The following is a 15,996-nucleotide window of genomic DNA, read 5'->3' as shown; positions in this document are numbered from 1 at the left end:
TCGTTGAATGAACTGAAAATATTTCAAAACTAAATAGTATTTTTTGGAGTTGAACTATCCAAATACTATTTTAAGTACATTTTTCAAATAAAAATTAAAATTAGCTCATTCTGAAATTGATTTTACCTACGAAAAAAATTCAAGAGGAATTCTTTTTCTGATTTTCTCTCATGAGAATTCCTTGACATTCTCCAAGTTTCCCTCTCCGATTTTGTAATGAGAAACGAAACAAAATGCAGAAAACGCGCAAAAATGTAGACAGTCAGACTTTTTCTACAAAACACGATTGACAAAAATAAATGGAATATTCTATATAGCTGAAGCCCTGGGTTTTCCTCCTGAATGTTTCCATTCATGTTATGACGCACCCCCACTCCACTACTGAATTCATACCGTTAGATTTTTTTTTGTAGATTCCACGCCGTTTATAGAATTTTACTGTGATTAAAAATAATGATAACAAGAAAGAAAAAAAAACTACAGGGGCTACGGAGTTTACGATTAAAGAGAAGAATCTACTCTCGTATTTTTATCGAACTGACAATTGTTACGTCTATTGGATTTTAGTTCGCCCCCCTATTGAATATACTCATTGTTTAGTGTCCAAAACTCAATTGCGACCAAATACTTTGCACAAAAAGAATAATGTTGAGTGCAGTGTTTTTTATTATGCAGCCAATATGTCATTTACTGAGTGCCTGATTTTATAAGTGGCTTTGCCATCGTAAGTCGAGCTAATCACTATTCATTCGGAAATTAAACTCTTGGTTCAGCTTTTTTTCGGAGTACATCAATAAATAAATTAGTGATGAATACAAATCCATCGAAAAAACATTGGAGAATTAAATTGAGGCACGTTGTAGGAGAAGTTTAGTTAGAAGAATAAATGCGAAAGCGTATTAGGAAAATGTGGAGTTGAAGAACGATGACATTACAACGGACTTATTTGAACATATTTTTCCGAGTGCCGTTGATGTGAAAAAAATTATTTGTTGAATAATATTGTGTGTAAATATATACACTTGTATTGTGAATTATTCACAGGGAGAGAGAGAGCGAGAGAATTCTTGAAAATTAATAAAATTGATATATGAAATTAAGGGGTACTGATGATTCGCATTGATAACAATGTAGATAGGAAATTTGCACGATTCTGTTGGTGAAGTAATTTTAAAGAAATACGAAAAATTCTAAACACTGTTTCATCCTCATTAAATCGTGTATTGGACTTTGTTTAATTTTAATGAAATATTGTAATCGTTTATAATTGATTTATATAAACAGAAGATCCAGGTGGGTCTTCTATGTATGGAGAACCAAAGAAATTGTAAATAAATTATGAAAATTAACAATTGGAGTATTCATTGATCGTCCGAGAATCCAGTGAGTTATTCTGTTATTACAGTGAGAGAAAAAATTAACTCTGCCAAAAAACTATGTGTTGCACAGGAAATTTAACATCTTTCACAAAAATTAAATTTCTGTCCTGATCCTCAGAAATATCCCTAGAAGAATTCGAACTGTTGGCAGGAAAAAATATAATCTATTGTACAACAATCATTTGAACTGAGAGAACTCTATAGGTTTATACCATAGACAGAATACATTGACGAGAGAATATGTTTTTCCCAAAAAAAATTGTCCCCTCGAAATTATTTAGTTTTGCCAATAACACAGTTTTCGGCAAGAAAATTGTAGTTTCCTCTTGAAATTATCATTTGTTCCGTGGAAATTATAAATGTTTATTGGACAAAGATATACACTACTCAATAACATTCACTTGATAAAACCGGAGCCTCATATAATTCTCTGCAGAACGAGTGTATTTACCGGAAAGACATATAAATTACTCACGAAAACAATTACTACTACGAAAATTATCATGTTTTGGTGAACACGACAAAATATCTCTTCAGGGGAACATGTAATTTTTCGGCAGAACTAATTTTTTCTCTCAGTGTAATTCAGTTGTTCATGTCGTTGTTGAAATTGTGTTGAATTGAATACGGGAATCTCCACAGGATTCTTGTGTGAATACCGAAGTTTTGAGAAATTGCATTTTTGGACTTTTTAAATTTAATTACTAGAAGATTTTAAGGAACTGGGATTAATCTTCGTATTTCATCATTCAACAGAAAAAAAAAATTATGAACATTTCGACAAATCCCAGTTGTTCTCCATTCAACTAATCTTTTAATATAATTCATTTATATAAAATCATTATGTGTAAAAAAGCCCATAAACGTAATTCCAACTAATCGTAATGTTGTTTAGTTATTTTTCAAGTGAAATACTGGAATTTCAATCACCGATCAAACAATCATTTGAAATTTATTGTATTTGCTAATATTTTACAAGCCGATATACAGTGTGCCGGAATATTTATTGATCCTCTCCTCCATTATCTAAAATACATTCAATTCAGGCACACACAATCACTGTTGGCTATTGTTTGATATTCTGGGCTGCCTTCTTCGCCTTGATCAGCTCCACGAGCTCCTGCAAGAAGGAAGAAACAAATCCAGGTCAAAGGTTTGTGCTATTTTCGAATGTGAGAATTCATTCCTTCATTCCCTCATTCCCTCATTCCTTCATGTCGATAGATAATGGACAATTGATAAGCCATGATTTTGTAATTGGCGACACCCCAGGTATGATTATTCAAAATTCAACTTCAGCAAAATTGATTTGTTGACAATAAACCCTTTTAGTGTATCTCTATAACGAATACTTCTAATTATAAATACTTCTTCTCCAAAACTGAACTTCAGCAAAATTCATTCATTGATAATAAATACTTCTACCGATCTGTAAAAGGTTCTTGAAGAGAATTCCTGCGTGTTGTAAAATCCAACAAAAATTATGATAAATTTTACATTACGAAGCAGCAAAAACAATCGAGATAGCGTTCGAAAGATAACCCCCCGACCTTAAAGCATGAACGAAATAATTGTCACCCCAACAAAATTACCTTGTATCGCCTCATGCACTCCTTCTTAGTCCTACTAGGTATGCATCCAGCAATGAGATCCCACTTCTCAGGTCCAGTTGTGCTGGAGTAAGTCTTGAGTGCCTGTTCCAGTAGCTGCTGTTCCGCGGGCGTCCACGGCTGATCCTTCCCCGCATTATTCCCAGGTCCATTGCTGGCAACAGGAGGATCCAACCTCTCCGTGACAGCAGGCATTCTCTCATCGATGGCCTCCTTGCTCTTCTTCTCAGCAATGAAATTATCGAAAGCATTCTTATTAGCCTGTTCCTTCATACTCGACTTGCTGAAGTCCGTCGACTGCAGATCTTTCGCTTTGGCCAGAACCTCCTTCGCATTCCTCGTCATCCCATTATTCGCATGCTGATTGATAAAGTTGGCAACCACCTCCCAGCGTTGATTGGTCCCAGCGGGAAAAAGATTGACAGCTTTAATCAGCAACTGCAGATCCCCCTCGCCCCATGGCACAGAGCCCCCTTTACTCTGCTTCTCGTGTGAATTATTCCTAACATCCGAGTGATTCGTCACCTGCGCCCTCCGCTCGGCCTTGATCCTACTCTCAGTATCGGCGACAATCTTCAGAAATCCACTCCTCCCGTCCCGCTGGATCTCCTTCGTCGCCTCCTCAAGCTCATTGAGCTTGAACAGCTCACAGAACTTCTCGACGCACTCCATGTGCCTTATGCTCTCTGCCGGACTCTCCGAGAAGTAGTTCTGCGACTTGCACAAGTCCCTCAGGGCCTTCCTCTCCTTCTTGAGCGCCTTCTTCTGCGCCTCGCGCTCCTGCTTCAACGCGTCCTGCCTCGCCTTCTCCTCGGACTCCCTCTTGATCCTCTCCTCGCGCTCCTTCTCAGCAGCCTCCTTGGCCAGCCTCTCCTCCTCCAGCTGTCTGGCCTTCGCCGCCTCCTGCTTAGCCCTCTTGACAGCCGTCTTCTTGTCCTTATCCTCCTGCTGGAATTTCTTGATCCTGGGGTCTGCGTTGTAGGCCACATCCACCAGTGTACGAATCCTCAGCATCTCCTCCTTTTTTCGCTTAGCCCTCGTCGCTTTGTTCTTCTTCTCGATCCACTTTCTCATGTCACGATCCTGGCCACTCTCCTTGTCCTCCTCGTCTAGGTAAGAGTACTCCCTCCAGGAATCGAAATCGTACCAGAAGGAGTAGAATCTCTCTACTTTGTCACGTGGTGTGTCTGGATCTCCAAGCTTGGGGACTGGCTGCTTCACCGACCACCTCGCATTCGCCTCAAACGTCTTTCCCATTGTCTCGTAAAACTCCACTTTAGCGTCTTTCTCGTCTGGGAGATCGTCGTTGAAGAACGGATCTGTGCTGTCGTAGCTTCGTCTCTTCACGGGATTCCCCAGCATCTCCCAGGCGCGGGTTATGCATGTGAAGTAGTCGTCGTCTGGACGAATCTCCTCGCCCATTGCTTTACGCTTGTCTGGGTGGTGCTTCAGGATCTTCTGTTTGTAGGCGCGTTTTATCATGTCCTCGGAGGCCTCGAAGCGGAGCTTCTTGAGACCCAGGACTGCGTAGTGGTCCTGGTTCTTCCATTCTTTTGGGTCGAGGGAGCGCAAGTAGTCGAGATCGTCTTCTATGAGATTCTCCTCCTCGTCTTCGTCGTCCGTTGATTCGGGGGTTTTACTGTTTATCGAGTTGCGCTCGAAGCGAGACTTTAGACGGGTTGTGTGGGTTATCGCGTGGAGGACTACTGGGCCCGCTAATTGCACGTCGATTTTACGGAGCTCTGGGGACATGAAGGAGGAGATGCGGGCTAAATCTTTGAGTTCATTTTCGAGGGTTTTTTGGGTTTGAGAGAACGCGGAGGCCGGGGTCTTGGGGAATACGCGGAGACGATTATTTGGGGAGTTTCAACAACTACGCTGGGGGAAAAACGACAAAATTCTCAAACAAGTCGTACTTGTGCCAAGAAAATAGTTTTTTGAAAATTTTCAAAGAAGGATTTTTTGTGCCAAACATGCAGAGTGCGCCGGAATGAAAAATTTTTGTCGCTAAAATAGATTTAGTTAAAAAAAAATTGCATTCTTTATCCACGCAAGACATGTCATTTCTAGCACTACTCCTACGTTATTCAATAATCCCCTACGGATTTTGCTCCCGAAAAATGTTTGTTTTATGCGAAACAAGGGATAGTAGTTTTTCGTTTCGGCTGTGTAATAATCGCAGACAAGAAATGAACCCTTAAATGAAACAATAATAATGATATGATAGCAATCTTGTAACTTTGGGATAAAATATTTGCTGATAATATTTGTGTGATTTATCCGCCTCGTGAGCCAAATATTTCGATGCTATCGAAAGCAGAGCAATTCATGTTGAGACTTTCACATTCGAGCCCAACAAATTCTTTTTTGGCAATTGTCAATTAGCGATTTTGTTGGCCCAAACAAGACTTGTTTGATAACGTGTTTGTTTTTTTCTCAGTGTAGGTGACGAAAACATGGATTACCAACCAGTTATTGAACGTCAACAAAATTCTTAAAAAATTGAATTAAATTAACAATAAAAATTTGCCGACTTACCATCAGTTTTATTTATATCATTCTTTAATACCTATTTTAAAAGAATGAAAGAACACATGACGGTGGCTTCCCCAGAATCTACTAAGCCATCAACAAAAATTCCTTCTTGAATTGTTTTTTCGCAGTTTTTAAAAGTAAAAAACAAAAAATAATGTAAAAAATTTCCCTAGCGACCATCAATTTTATGTATATTCCCATTCTTTAACACCTATTCCAAAAGAATAAAGGAACTCTCGATGACGGATTTCCTAGAGCCCATCCGATTCTCAACAAGAATCGTGAATTCCATCGTGAATTGTTTTTTCCCAATTTTTAAAAGTAGAAAACATAAATTAATATTAAAAAATTTCCATAATGACTATCAATTTTATTTATAATTCCATTCTTCAACGCCTACTCCAAGAGAATAAAGGAACCCTTGAGATGGAAAGAATTCCATCGTGAATTGTTTTTCCCCAATTTTTAAAAGTAGAAAACAAAAATTAACATAAAAAATTTCCCTAATTCCCACAAATTTTATTTCTACTCCAATTCTTCAACACCTACTACAAAAGAATAAAGGAACCCTCGACGACAGCTTCCCTAGAGCCCATCAGATTCTCAACAAGAATTCTAATTTTAAAAAGTAGAAAACATAAATTGATATAAAAAAATTTCCATAATGACCATCAATTTTATTTATATTTCCAGTCTTCAACGCCTACTCCAAGAGAATAAAGGAACCCTTGAGATGGAAAGAATTCCATCGTGAATTGTTTTTTCCCAATTTTTAAAAGTAGAAAACAATTAACATAAAAAATTTCCCTAATTCCCACAAATTTTATTTATACTCCAATTCTTCAACACCTATTCCAAAAGAATAAAGGAACCCTCAATGACGGCTTCCCTAGAGCCCATCAGATTCTCAACAAGAATTCTAATTTTAAAAAGTAGAAAACATAAATTAATATAAAAAAATTTCCATAACGACCATCAATTTTATTTATAATTCCATTCTTCAACGCCTACTCCAAGAGAATAAAGGAACCCTCGAGATGGAAAGAATTCCATCGTGAATTGTTTTTTCCCAATTTTTAAAAGTAGAAAACAAAAATTAACATAAAAAATTTCCCTAATGCCCACAAATTTTATTTCTACTCCAATTCTTCAACACCTACTCCAAAAGAATAAAGGAACCCTCGACGACAGCTTCCCTAGAGCCCATCAGATTCTCAACAAGAATTCCAATTTTAAAAAGTAGAAAACATAAATTAATATAAAAAAATTTCCATAACGACCATCAATTTTATTTATAATTCCATTCTTCAACGCCTACTCCAAGAGAATAAAGGAACCCTCGAGATGGAAAGAATTCCATCGTGAATTGTTTTTTCCCAATTTTTAAAAGTAGAAAACAAAAATTAACATAAAAAATTTCCCTAATGACCATAAATTTTATTTATACTCCAATTCTTCAACACCTACTCCAAAAGAATAAAGGAATCCTCGACGACAGCTTCCCTAGAGTCCATCAGATCATCGACAACAATTCTTCAACAAAAAAGTTCCCCAACAAGATAGTCCTCCAACCAACGACCGTCCCCCCAAAAATTACTGGCCACCCTAGACTCATCTACCTCCAACATTTCGAAATGAACCCCTCGAAGACATCGAGCACTTCATAACCTCCTACCAATCCCGAACACTTCAAAAGTATCAAACTCACGTGAGATGGTGTTGAATATTGTGCACTCGTGCTCCGGCTGGTCCTCCGGGGCCGTCAGGGTCGTGTCCATGTGTGATAACTGCCGAGTTCACTTGATAAAGAACCGAATTTTCAATGAAACATTTAAGCTGAGAGGAGCGAACGCACGGGGTGGTTTGCACGATCAACGAGGCCTGTTTGGCCTTGTGCCTTTGGAGGTTAAGTTTATCAAGGGGAGCGTGCACTGGCCGCTGTAGTTCTGTGCGAACGAGCCTTTCAGTTGCTCCAAAAAGTTTTTCCTGACGCGTGCCGCTTCCTCAGGTGATCTGCCATTGTTTTGAGGGATTTATTCGCGAATATGGCGGATGTTCTGGATATTGATAACGCCGAGGAGTTCGAGGTCGACGATGAAGGCGATCGTGAGTATTTTATTCGGTTTTTCGATTGAAGTTTGGGATTTCACGTTTTTGGGGCATAACCTAGTTGCGTGTTTGTTTTTCAAGATGTCAAGACACAATAGTCATGTTGATGGGGTGAGCAATGACTATTATTGCGATTTATATTGTTATTTTGATGGAAATTCGCAGAGGGAATCGCCAGGCTCAAGGAGAAGGCGAAGAAGAGGAAGGGAAGGGGACATGGAGCTGAACTGGCGTCCACTCGTGATGATGTTGGACATTATGAGTCGATGAATGTTGTCGAGGATGACGACAATGAACCTGGCCCCCAAAGATGTGAGTATTCACGAGTTGAGATGGTTATTTGGGGGATTGGGGGAACGAGTTGATTATTTTTTTAATTTACCTCCATCATTCATTTCATTTAATTAAATTTAATTAATTCATGCGAAAGTTTTGATGAATACCTCTGGAGCTGTGGAGAGGACATTTTTGGGGTGACCTTTGTATTCAATCCAGAGATGTTCTCCAAAAGGTGATGAAATGGAGGTGAATTTTCTGGTTCAGTTCTTCGTGATTTTGTTTAATCTTCAATGTTTTAATGTTTGAGTGAAATGATAACATTAGTAGGGGAGATTGGGGTAAAACGGACACTTGACTTTTTTAAAAATGTTAATGAGGGGTTGAAATGTTGATAAAAATCAATAATTTTTTTTTCAATCCAAAGAAGAACTCTTTGCCTTTGTGACGAACCTAAACTGAGCTCAATTGATCAATTTATTTCTGAGATATGAATAAAAAAAAAAGTCTAAAGTGTCCGTTTTACCCCACCCTCCCCTATTAAAAATATATCAAGATCGAGATGTGGAAATATAAAATATAAAAATCCATTCATCAGTTCAAGGAAGGAAACATCAAGTTCTGAATAGGAAATACTCATTCTTCAATATCTTCAGTATTAATCATATAATTCAAACGAATTTGATGTTATTTTGAAGTTTAAAGGAAAAGGTTGAAAATTGTGTTGAATTCTCATTCTAGTTTTAGATGAATAACTCTGCATCTGATGGAGATGGAAATTTTTGTGAAGATTGTCTTTGGAGGTCTTTTTTTTTCTCCACAAAAGAGTTTATATGAATCTTTTGATAGCTCTATTCAATCCAGAGATATTCTCCAGAATCTGATAAAGTGGGAATGAATTTTCTAATTTAGTCCTTTTTCTGATTAGTAATTTTCTTATTTACCTCACGTGCTGTTTCTAGCTGTCGAAGGATGGATTTTGTTCATAAATTCAGTCCACGAAGAGGCGCAGGAGGACGACATCCAGGATAAATTCTCTGAATATGGACAGATAAAGAATTTACATTTGAATCTCGACAGGAGGACTGGATTTTTGAAGGGATATGCACTGGTTGAATACGAGACATTCAAGGAGGCCCAGGCTGCCAAGGAGGCATTAAATGGGACTGAGATACTGGGTCAGGCCATTTCCGTCGACTGGTGCTTCGTTAAGGGACCGAAAAAGTGAGATTTGCCGTTTAAACAGGACTTTTCACCATCAAAAATCATCAAATACAACTATAATTTTCATTCCGCCATTCTTATTTTTCTAGGATCAAGAGGAGAAGTCACAGGAGGCGATGAGACACCCTTCAACCACTATTCGGATTCCTTGATGTTCAATTAATCACAAAACAGGGAAGAATATTTTGTATTTGAGTCATTAAGCGGATAAGACAACGTTTCGTTTTAAAGACATGATTTAATACATAAAAACAAAATGCCTTCTTTCTAATTAAACTTGTTACTCCCAAAAATGATCAACTGGATATTTATTTACTTTTCTAGAGGATGTATAGGAGTTGAGATTGCAGTCGAGTAATTCGTATGAAAACCTAATAAATTACTTTAACAAAAAAGAAGCAGAATTCATGTTTGCGTTTTTCTGGGCTTGCACAGGCCCTAGTCAGAAGTGTCTTCCCAGTACTAGGAGGAGGTTGGAATGTTCAATTCCCAGGTTTTCTAATTTTTATTATTCAATTATACTTATTACTCCCAAAAATCACTAACTCGACTCATAATTTCCAAATAAAGTGAATGTTTATTCATTTTTCTGAAGAATGTATATGAGTTGGGATTACAGTTGAATAATTCGTATGAAAACCTAATAAATTACATTGAAAAAACAACTTTAAGCATAATAATTGAGATTTGCTTTCTTCTTGGCTTGCACCTCGTTGATGGCTTCCATCAAGTCTTCGTGAGTAACAGCTGTTGCATTACGTCTCAGAGCAATCATACCCTAGAAGATAAAACGAATTTGAACATTTCCAACTCATTTGGCTATTCTGAACATCTAACTTGACAATTTAATAGTGAAGTTGTCAAACGGTTCAAGTCGATTTTGATTATTGGCCAGTTTTTAATGAATATCTCGAAATTTAAGGGAGATAGCAAAATTTTTCTCATAAAAAAAGTTGAATTCAATTAAATTGATTAATTCAATAAATTTATTAAATTAATTAACTAATAATTATTTAATTAATTAATTAATCTATTTAAATTTAGATTAAATTTGAATTGAAATAAAAATTTTAAATCAAACTAAATTAAATTAAATTTTTCTCTTTTTAGTAGCACTCAAATCGCTCTACAAAAAAGGTTATTATAAAAATCTCCCTTAATTTCGTGAATATTTCTGGAAAACTCAACTAAAGACAAAATTAACTTAAACTGTTTGACCACTTCGCTGCTGAATTCACCTCAGTTAAATTTTTCTATAAATTTCCAACACCTATTCCATTTAAACCACAACAAAATCCCATGAAAAAAATACTCACAGCCTCAACGCAAACAGCTTTACACTGTGCCCCATTGAAATCGTCAGTGGACCTCGAGAGTTCCTCGAAATTAACATCAGGCGACATATTCATCTTCCTCGAGTGGATCTGCATGATCCTGGCCCTGGCCTCCTCATTAGGATGTGGAAATTCAATCTTCCTGTCGAGACGTCCAGACCTCAGCAACGCAGGGTCCAGAATGTCAACCCTGTTGGTGGCAGCAATGACCTTGATGTCAGCAGTGGAGCTGAACCCATCGAGTTGATTCAACAACTCCAACATTGTGCGTTGTACCTCTCGATCCCCAGCCTTCTCCGAGTCGAATCTCTTGGTGCCAATGGCGTCGAGTTCGTCGATGAAGATGATGGCAGGTGCCTTCTCCTTGGCGAGTGAGAAAGCATCGCGAACGAGTTTAGCTCCGTCTCCAATGAACATCTGGACCAGTTGGGGTCCAGCTAATTTCAGGAAAGTCGATTTGGTCTGGGCAGCGCAGGCCCTAGCCAGAAGGGTCTTGCCAGTGCCAGGGGGTCCATACAGGAGGACTCCCTTGGGGGGCTGAATCCCCAGGTTCTCGAACTTCTCCTTGTGGGTCATGGGGAGGACGACAGCCTCAATCAGCTCTTGAATCTGCTTGTCTAAACCTCCAATGTCTGAGTACTGCTCGGTCGGCCTCTCGTCTACCTCCATAGCCTTCACTCTGGCGTCGTACTCGGCTGGAAGGGTCTCCAGGACCAAGTAGCTGTCCTTGTTGACGCCAACCAAGTCCCCAGGCTTCAGGGAGTCAGCGTCGACCAGGCCAATCGCTGGGAGGAAGTACGTTTGACGTGTCGAGGTCTTTATTACTGCACATTTCCCCTTTCTCTGCGAGTCCAGGTCCACCACTGCGCCGTCCTCCTCGCCCATGTCCTGCGGGTCGACGTCCAGCAGCTCGATCACGTTCGACACCAGGTACGGCAGGGTCTTGTTGACTTTTATCTTCTCGGTGTTCTCTTTTATCTTCTCGTTCTGGGCCTGGAGCTCGTGCGATATTCGCATCACCTCGCTCTTCATTATTTTTATCTCGTTGTCCAGGAGACGAGTGCGAGAGACTATCTCGTCTGTGGACATCCGGAGAACGTCTTCGCCGAGGGTTTCCTGGGTTGGGAGACGAGAATTTAATGATTTCGGTAGCGAAGTGGTAAAACGGTTTGAGTCGACTTAGCTCACAGTTGAGTTTTTGAGGAATATTTCCGAATTCAAGGGAGATAGCGAAATTTTTGTAATCACATTTGTTGCAGCGCTCAATCGGCTCTACAAAAAACGTTATAACGAAAATTTTGCCATCTCCTTTAGATTCCGAGATATTCAGTGAAAACTGGTCAATGGTCAAAATTGACTTGTACTGTTTTACCACTTCGTTGCTGATTTATTTCAATTGTCACATGTTTAGGGATTAATTCAGTTGAAGGGCTTTTCTTAATTATACTGGTGAAAAATTTCGGCTGGAATTTTGCGTTATACTTCTTGGAAATTTTTGTCATATTACGGTTTCACTGAAATTGATAAATTGAGGAATTGTGTTATTGGAAATTTAATATTGTATAAAAAAATCGATTGAGAATGTGAATTTGTGCTCAATTGTTATATGAAAATTAATAGAAATCAAGAAAGTTCAGGTAAATATGCTCTTAAAATTTTAGTTATTTGAAAATTCAAGTAATTTCGATAATTTCATAGAATTTTTAGTGAATTTTATTTTTTTTTTGCTTGATCTGCTTCAATCAACTATCAAACGTAAAAAACTAATTCAAATCGTGAAATAAAAATATTGTAAGAGATTTTCGCAGACTATTAATTTCTAATAGTTTTTTAAAAATTAAACTCTTCAAATAGTCTTCAAATACTATTGTGTTTGTTTCATTCGACGACTGCGAAACAACTAGTCATAAATGTGTCAATCAGCAAAATATCGCCTTCACTCAAAATTTTTATATTTATATACACTATCAAAGGATGCAGAAACCGGGAAAATATCAGTAATAAATTTCATGAATTTTATCGGTTCATTCGTTAACTCGTTGATTCAGAAATGACTTGTCATTCGCGACTCCTAACCTGCAAATTAAAACAAACCATTTTTGTTCGCTACTTACCTCACTATTCTCCCAGATAGATTTATCCTCGAGTGTCGCCATGTTCAACTCCCTTTACCACTCAAAATTTTCGATAACTACAGAACAATAATTGATAAAACGGTATTTCTAATAACAAAATGTTTGACTTGATGCTTCAAAAACGTCCGAGGGTTCGACGCATCTAGTGACTTACCGACCCCATCAGTGCCAAGTTCAAAATGTTCCTGTGAACGAACATCTAGTGACTTAATCGCCACAATTACGGCTGACCTGCGCATTCAAAAATCCCCGAATTACATAAAAATGGTAAACAAACATGCACCAATCACAATTCATCGTGTGCCAAAGATAAACTCAAATATTCACCCTGTGAATATCAAATAAAATCGAGAGGTCGCGTTTTGAATTCTGAATGAGTGGAAACAAAGTCATATGCAAATGAGGATTGCACAGTGCCTACGGTATCACGACCACCCAGAATGGTGATTAACGTGGGAGAGCAAAATACTGCATGTGAGTGAATCATTCCCCGATTAATTAATTCATTTATTGAATTATCATCCGTTTCACGCGTTTATTTACTCATTTCAGGCATAAATCCAGCGCCGGGAGCCGAACAACCGAATTTATGGTATCTACAGGAGAATTTGTGCGCTGAAGGTATGTAATGACCCCAATATTTCCTGAAAATGATCTATATTAGGGGAAACAAAAAAATGTGTGTTGATACAACTACATCAAGTTGTTCACATCGTCACGAAGTAAATTTCCCACGAATAAAGTGCGGCACGAAGGTTCCTTCATCTCTCACGCGACTCATTAAAACCAACTGTCGAGAGGAAGTTGAAGTGGCTCAGACCCGATAACTAGGGGGAAATCGTCCTACGAGGGGAGGAGATACAGGATTGAGATGAGCCGTATATGGTTGAGAAGTCCCCAGAGTATCGAACCTCCCCTATCTCAAGGATAAGGTGAAGAGATAAACATCCCAGAGCTGAAGTACTATATGACGTGCAGTTCACAGTTACTCGCCCGAAAATCACTTTTATCCTGCATTCTCTCTACCATCCTGGCAGCACTGTCAATAACACACGTGTGAATCATTTGGGAAAAAGAGAAGTTCCTTCTCGCCTGACTGGGAATTGCATTTTTAGTCGGCTATTCTCACTGTCGAATTTTATGTAGGACTGAACTTAGCACCGATGAGTTATGGCGTTATTGAATTTTTTTTTTTGCGGCGGGAGAATGGAGCGGGGGGTTGAGAAAAAAGATTCTTTAAGGGGATCATTTGGAGTTTTTTCAACGGTCAGGTGGCCATTTTTGGAGTTTTTTCTTTGGAATTGTGGCGGTTAGGTGTATGTCGCAGAATAATAACTCGTGGTTTAGCAGAATGAAGGTTTTGTATTTAGCACGTTTGGTGTGTTTACATCGAGTTTGAGAATCGGACTGCGATATTTGCTGGAGCGTGCGGATTTAAAGCAGCTCTACTCTTACGGTAAATTCAAAGATTATTGAAAACTCCAAAAAATTGCAGAAAACTCGATTAGATTCGGAATTCTAATTTTTTTCAAAATTTAATCGTTTTGGCTTTTCAAAGAAGAAATGTTTAAAAATCAGGATTTAACCCAGTGTCTTATATGAACATCAACATTTTCATTGTAATCAAAGATTAAAATCTGGATTTTTTTTTCATTAGATGTGAAAAAATCAAGAATTTTTTTGACACCTCATAAAAAATAATCCACCGTTTTGCAAACAAGTTTTATTATTTATTTATAAGAGGGAAATGTTTGAAAAAATATCAATATTTTGCGAAATTTAATTCAGATAATACTGACTGGGTATGAATTTGTTCAAATTTTTTCCATGCAATTTAGTTGAAAAATTTAAAAATTGAAAATATTAAAAGGTACAGCGCAGCCCGACCGAAGGGTAAAGCTACTTTAAATACCTTTTGTTGTGGAAGGTTCGAGAATTGTCCAGAAATTTCGTGAGGGACAAGGATACAATGATGTTTGTCTCGAATATGACGGTATAGAATATTCGAGAAGCGTTAACTGACTTTCGAAATAATAATTTGTTTGTGGCTCGAGCCACATTTTTTATTGTGTTTTGTCTGCATCAGACATCGGCATAATCGAAATTTTGAATTACACTTGAATTTTGAATAAGTCAATTGGTAATATTACTCACCAATTTTTTTATTATGGCAATAACCATACATTAACATTTTCAAATTCCGAATTATTTTATCAAACAATAATTGAAAAATTAAATTACTAATTTATATATTATTTTTCAAATTTCAATTATGATGAATAAATCTCAATTACTGTAAGGTGCAACTTCATATAGTATATTAAAGTAATCTACGATCTTCATTGGCAGTTATTTTCACGCTATTAAAATTTTACAGTGAGAGAAAAAATTTGCTCCGTCAGAAAACTATGAAGTGGAAGAGATTTACTTGAGGGAAATTAACCAACTGGATAGAAGAAAATTTAATATCTTTCCGAAAACTTAAATTTTTGTCGTGATCACCAGAAATATCGAATAAATTATTCTATTGAGATTCTATTTAAATAAAAAATTTTAAGCATATAGGATTCAACATTTTTTATCTTTTTTTTCATTTCTCATTATAAAATCCAAGGGGAAGAAAATTCAAAAAATTTATTTAAGAGTCAGCACTTATTAAATTTTTTCACTCATTACAATATTTCATTCGCCAAATTTTATTCCCGTTTTTTATTCTGTCGTCACTGCGAAATCCCGGGATTTTTCTCTTCCCCTTCGTTTATGAAAATTTTACGTAATAAATTAGGAGAGATTTTTCGTAGCGAGTGCAGTCAATCCATCATCACATAAACCAGATAACGACTTTCTCCGGGAATACTCGATTTAATTCCCGCGATAATTTTCTCTCCCCCTCTAATAGTTTTTTTTCATTTAATTCTCCCATGTAGCCTCCGCCCCAGCGAAACGGAAAGATAATTGCAAATTCACAGGCAATTTGTTCCGGCAGTTGTCACTCCGAAATGTCAGTGGTTATAAGAGCCCGTAACACGCCGGAAAATTTATTTTATCTTCGTGTAATAATATTAACGCAGCTCACGGGGGGAATGATCTATCAATAAGACTCGCCTTGAAGTGATAAAAATGTTCGAAGAACAAGTGCAGTTCCCCGGAATCGACTCGTCTGACATTGTACACGGAGTCGCAGCGTAAAATCTTGCAGAAGAATTTTCTATTACGAGTTTACGAAAACTTTTATTGTTCAATTGAGATGAGACTGTCTGCGCAGTCTATCCTGGAGTCCCTTCGTGTATTTTGCGATTTGTATTACCACAGTGCAGTGGGGAAACTAGTGTCTTCGAGACGTCTTAATTTAAGGCCACAAAAATGAACACAAAAATGTGTCTGCCTTAAATTA

General features: G+C 37.6%; 3 protein-coding genes across 4 annotated transcripts; 1 reads left to right on the top strand and 2 right to left on the bottom strand.

The window, feature by feature from the left end:
* Positions 1-2,320: 2,320 nt before the first annotated feature.
* LOC107045854 (dnaJ homolog subfamily C member 2) lies at positions 2,321-7,409 on the bottom strand. The gene is made up of 3 exons (XM_015268251.1): positions 7,233-7,409; positions 2,972-4,731; positions 2,321-2,499 (listed from the first exon to the last, which is right to left on the bottom strand). Exons 1-3 carry the CDS (start codon positions 7,300-7,302, stop codon positions 2,446-2,448), a joined length of 1,884 nt encoding a protein of 627 aa, XP_015123737.1. The 5' UTR covers positions 7,303-7,409; the 3' UTR covers positions 2,321-2,445.
* Positions 7,410-7,488: 79 nt separating this feature from the next.
* On the top strand, positions 7,489-9,798 carry LOC107045853 (RNA-binding protein 8A). 2 transcript variants are annotated; one of them, XR_001461485.1, is made up of 5 exons: positions 7,489-7,630; positions 7,799-7,945; positions 8,872-9,133; positions 9,223-9,307; positions 9,458-9,521. XR_001461485.1 is itself a non-coding variant. In XM_015268249.1 (4 exons), the coding sequence occupies exons 1-4, from the start codon at positions 7,570-7,572 to the stop codon at positions 9,251-9,253; spliced, it is 501 nt and encodes a 166-aa protein (XP_015123735.1). In that variant the 5' UTR covers positions 7,489-7,569; the 3' UTR covers positions 9,254-9,798. The 2 variants fall into 2 exon arrangements, 1 of the variants encoding a protein (XP_015123735.1); XM_015268249.1 differs by having other exon boundaries at positions 9,223-9,798.
* On the bottom strand, positions 9,688-12,760 carry LOC107045852 (26S proteasome regulatory subunit 6A-B). The gene is made up of 3 exons (XM_015268248.2): positions 12,582-12,760; positions 10,450-11,583; positions 9,688-9,911 (listed from the first exon to the last, which is right to left on the bottom strand). Exons 1-3 carry the CDS (start codon positions 12,621-12,623, stop codon positions 9,801-9,803), a joined length of 1,287 nt encoding a protein of 428 aa, XP_015123734.1. The 5' UTR covers positions 12,624-12,760; the 3' UTR covers positions 9,688-9,800.
* Positions 12,761-15,996: the final 3,236 nt, after the last annotated feature.

The sequence above is a fragment of the Diachasma alloeum genome, unplaced genomic scaffold, assembly GCF_001412515.2.
Source record: "Diachasma alloeum isolate Michigan unplaced genomic scaffold, Dall2.0 Dall_scaffold_01094, whole genome shotgun sequence".
NCBI classification, from domain to species: Eukaryota; Metazoa; Arthropoda; class Insecta; order Hymenoptera; family Braconidae; genus Diachasma; species Diachasma alloeum.
Note: the sequence above shows the minus strand (reverse complement) of the source record. Positions and strands in the feature narration are given on the sequence as shown.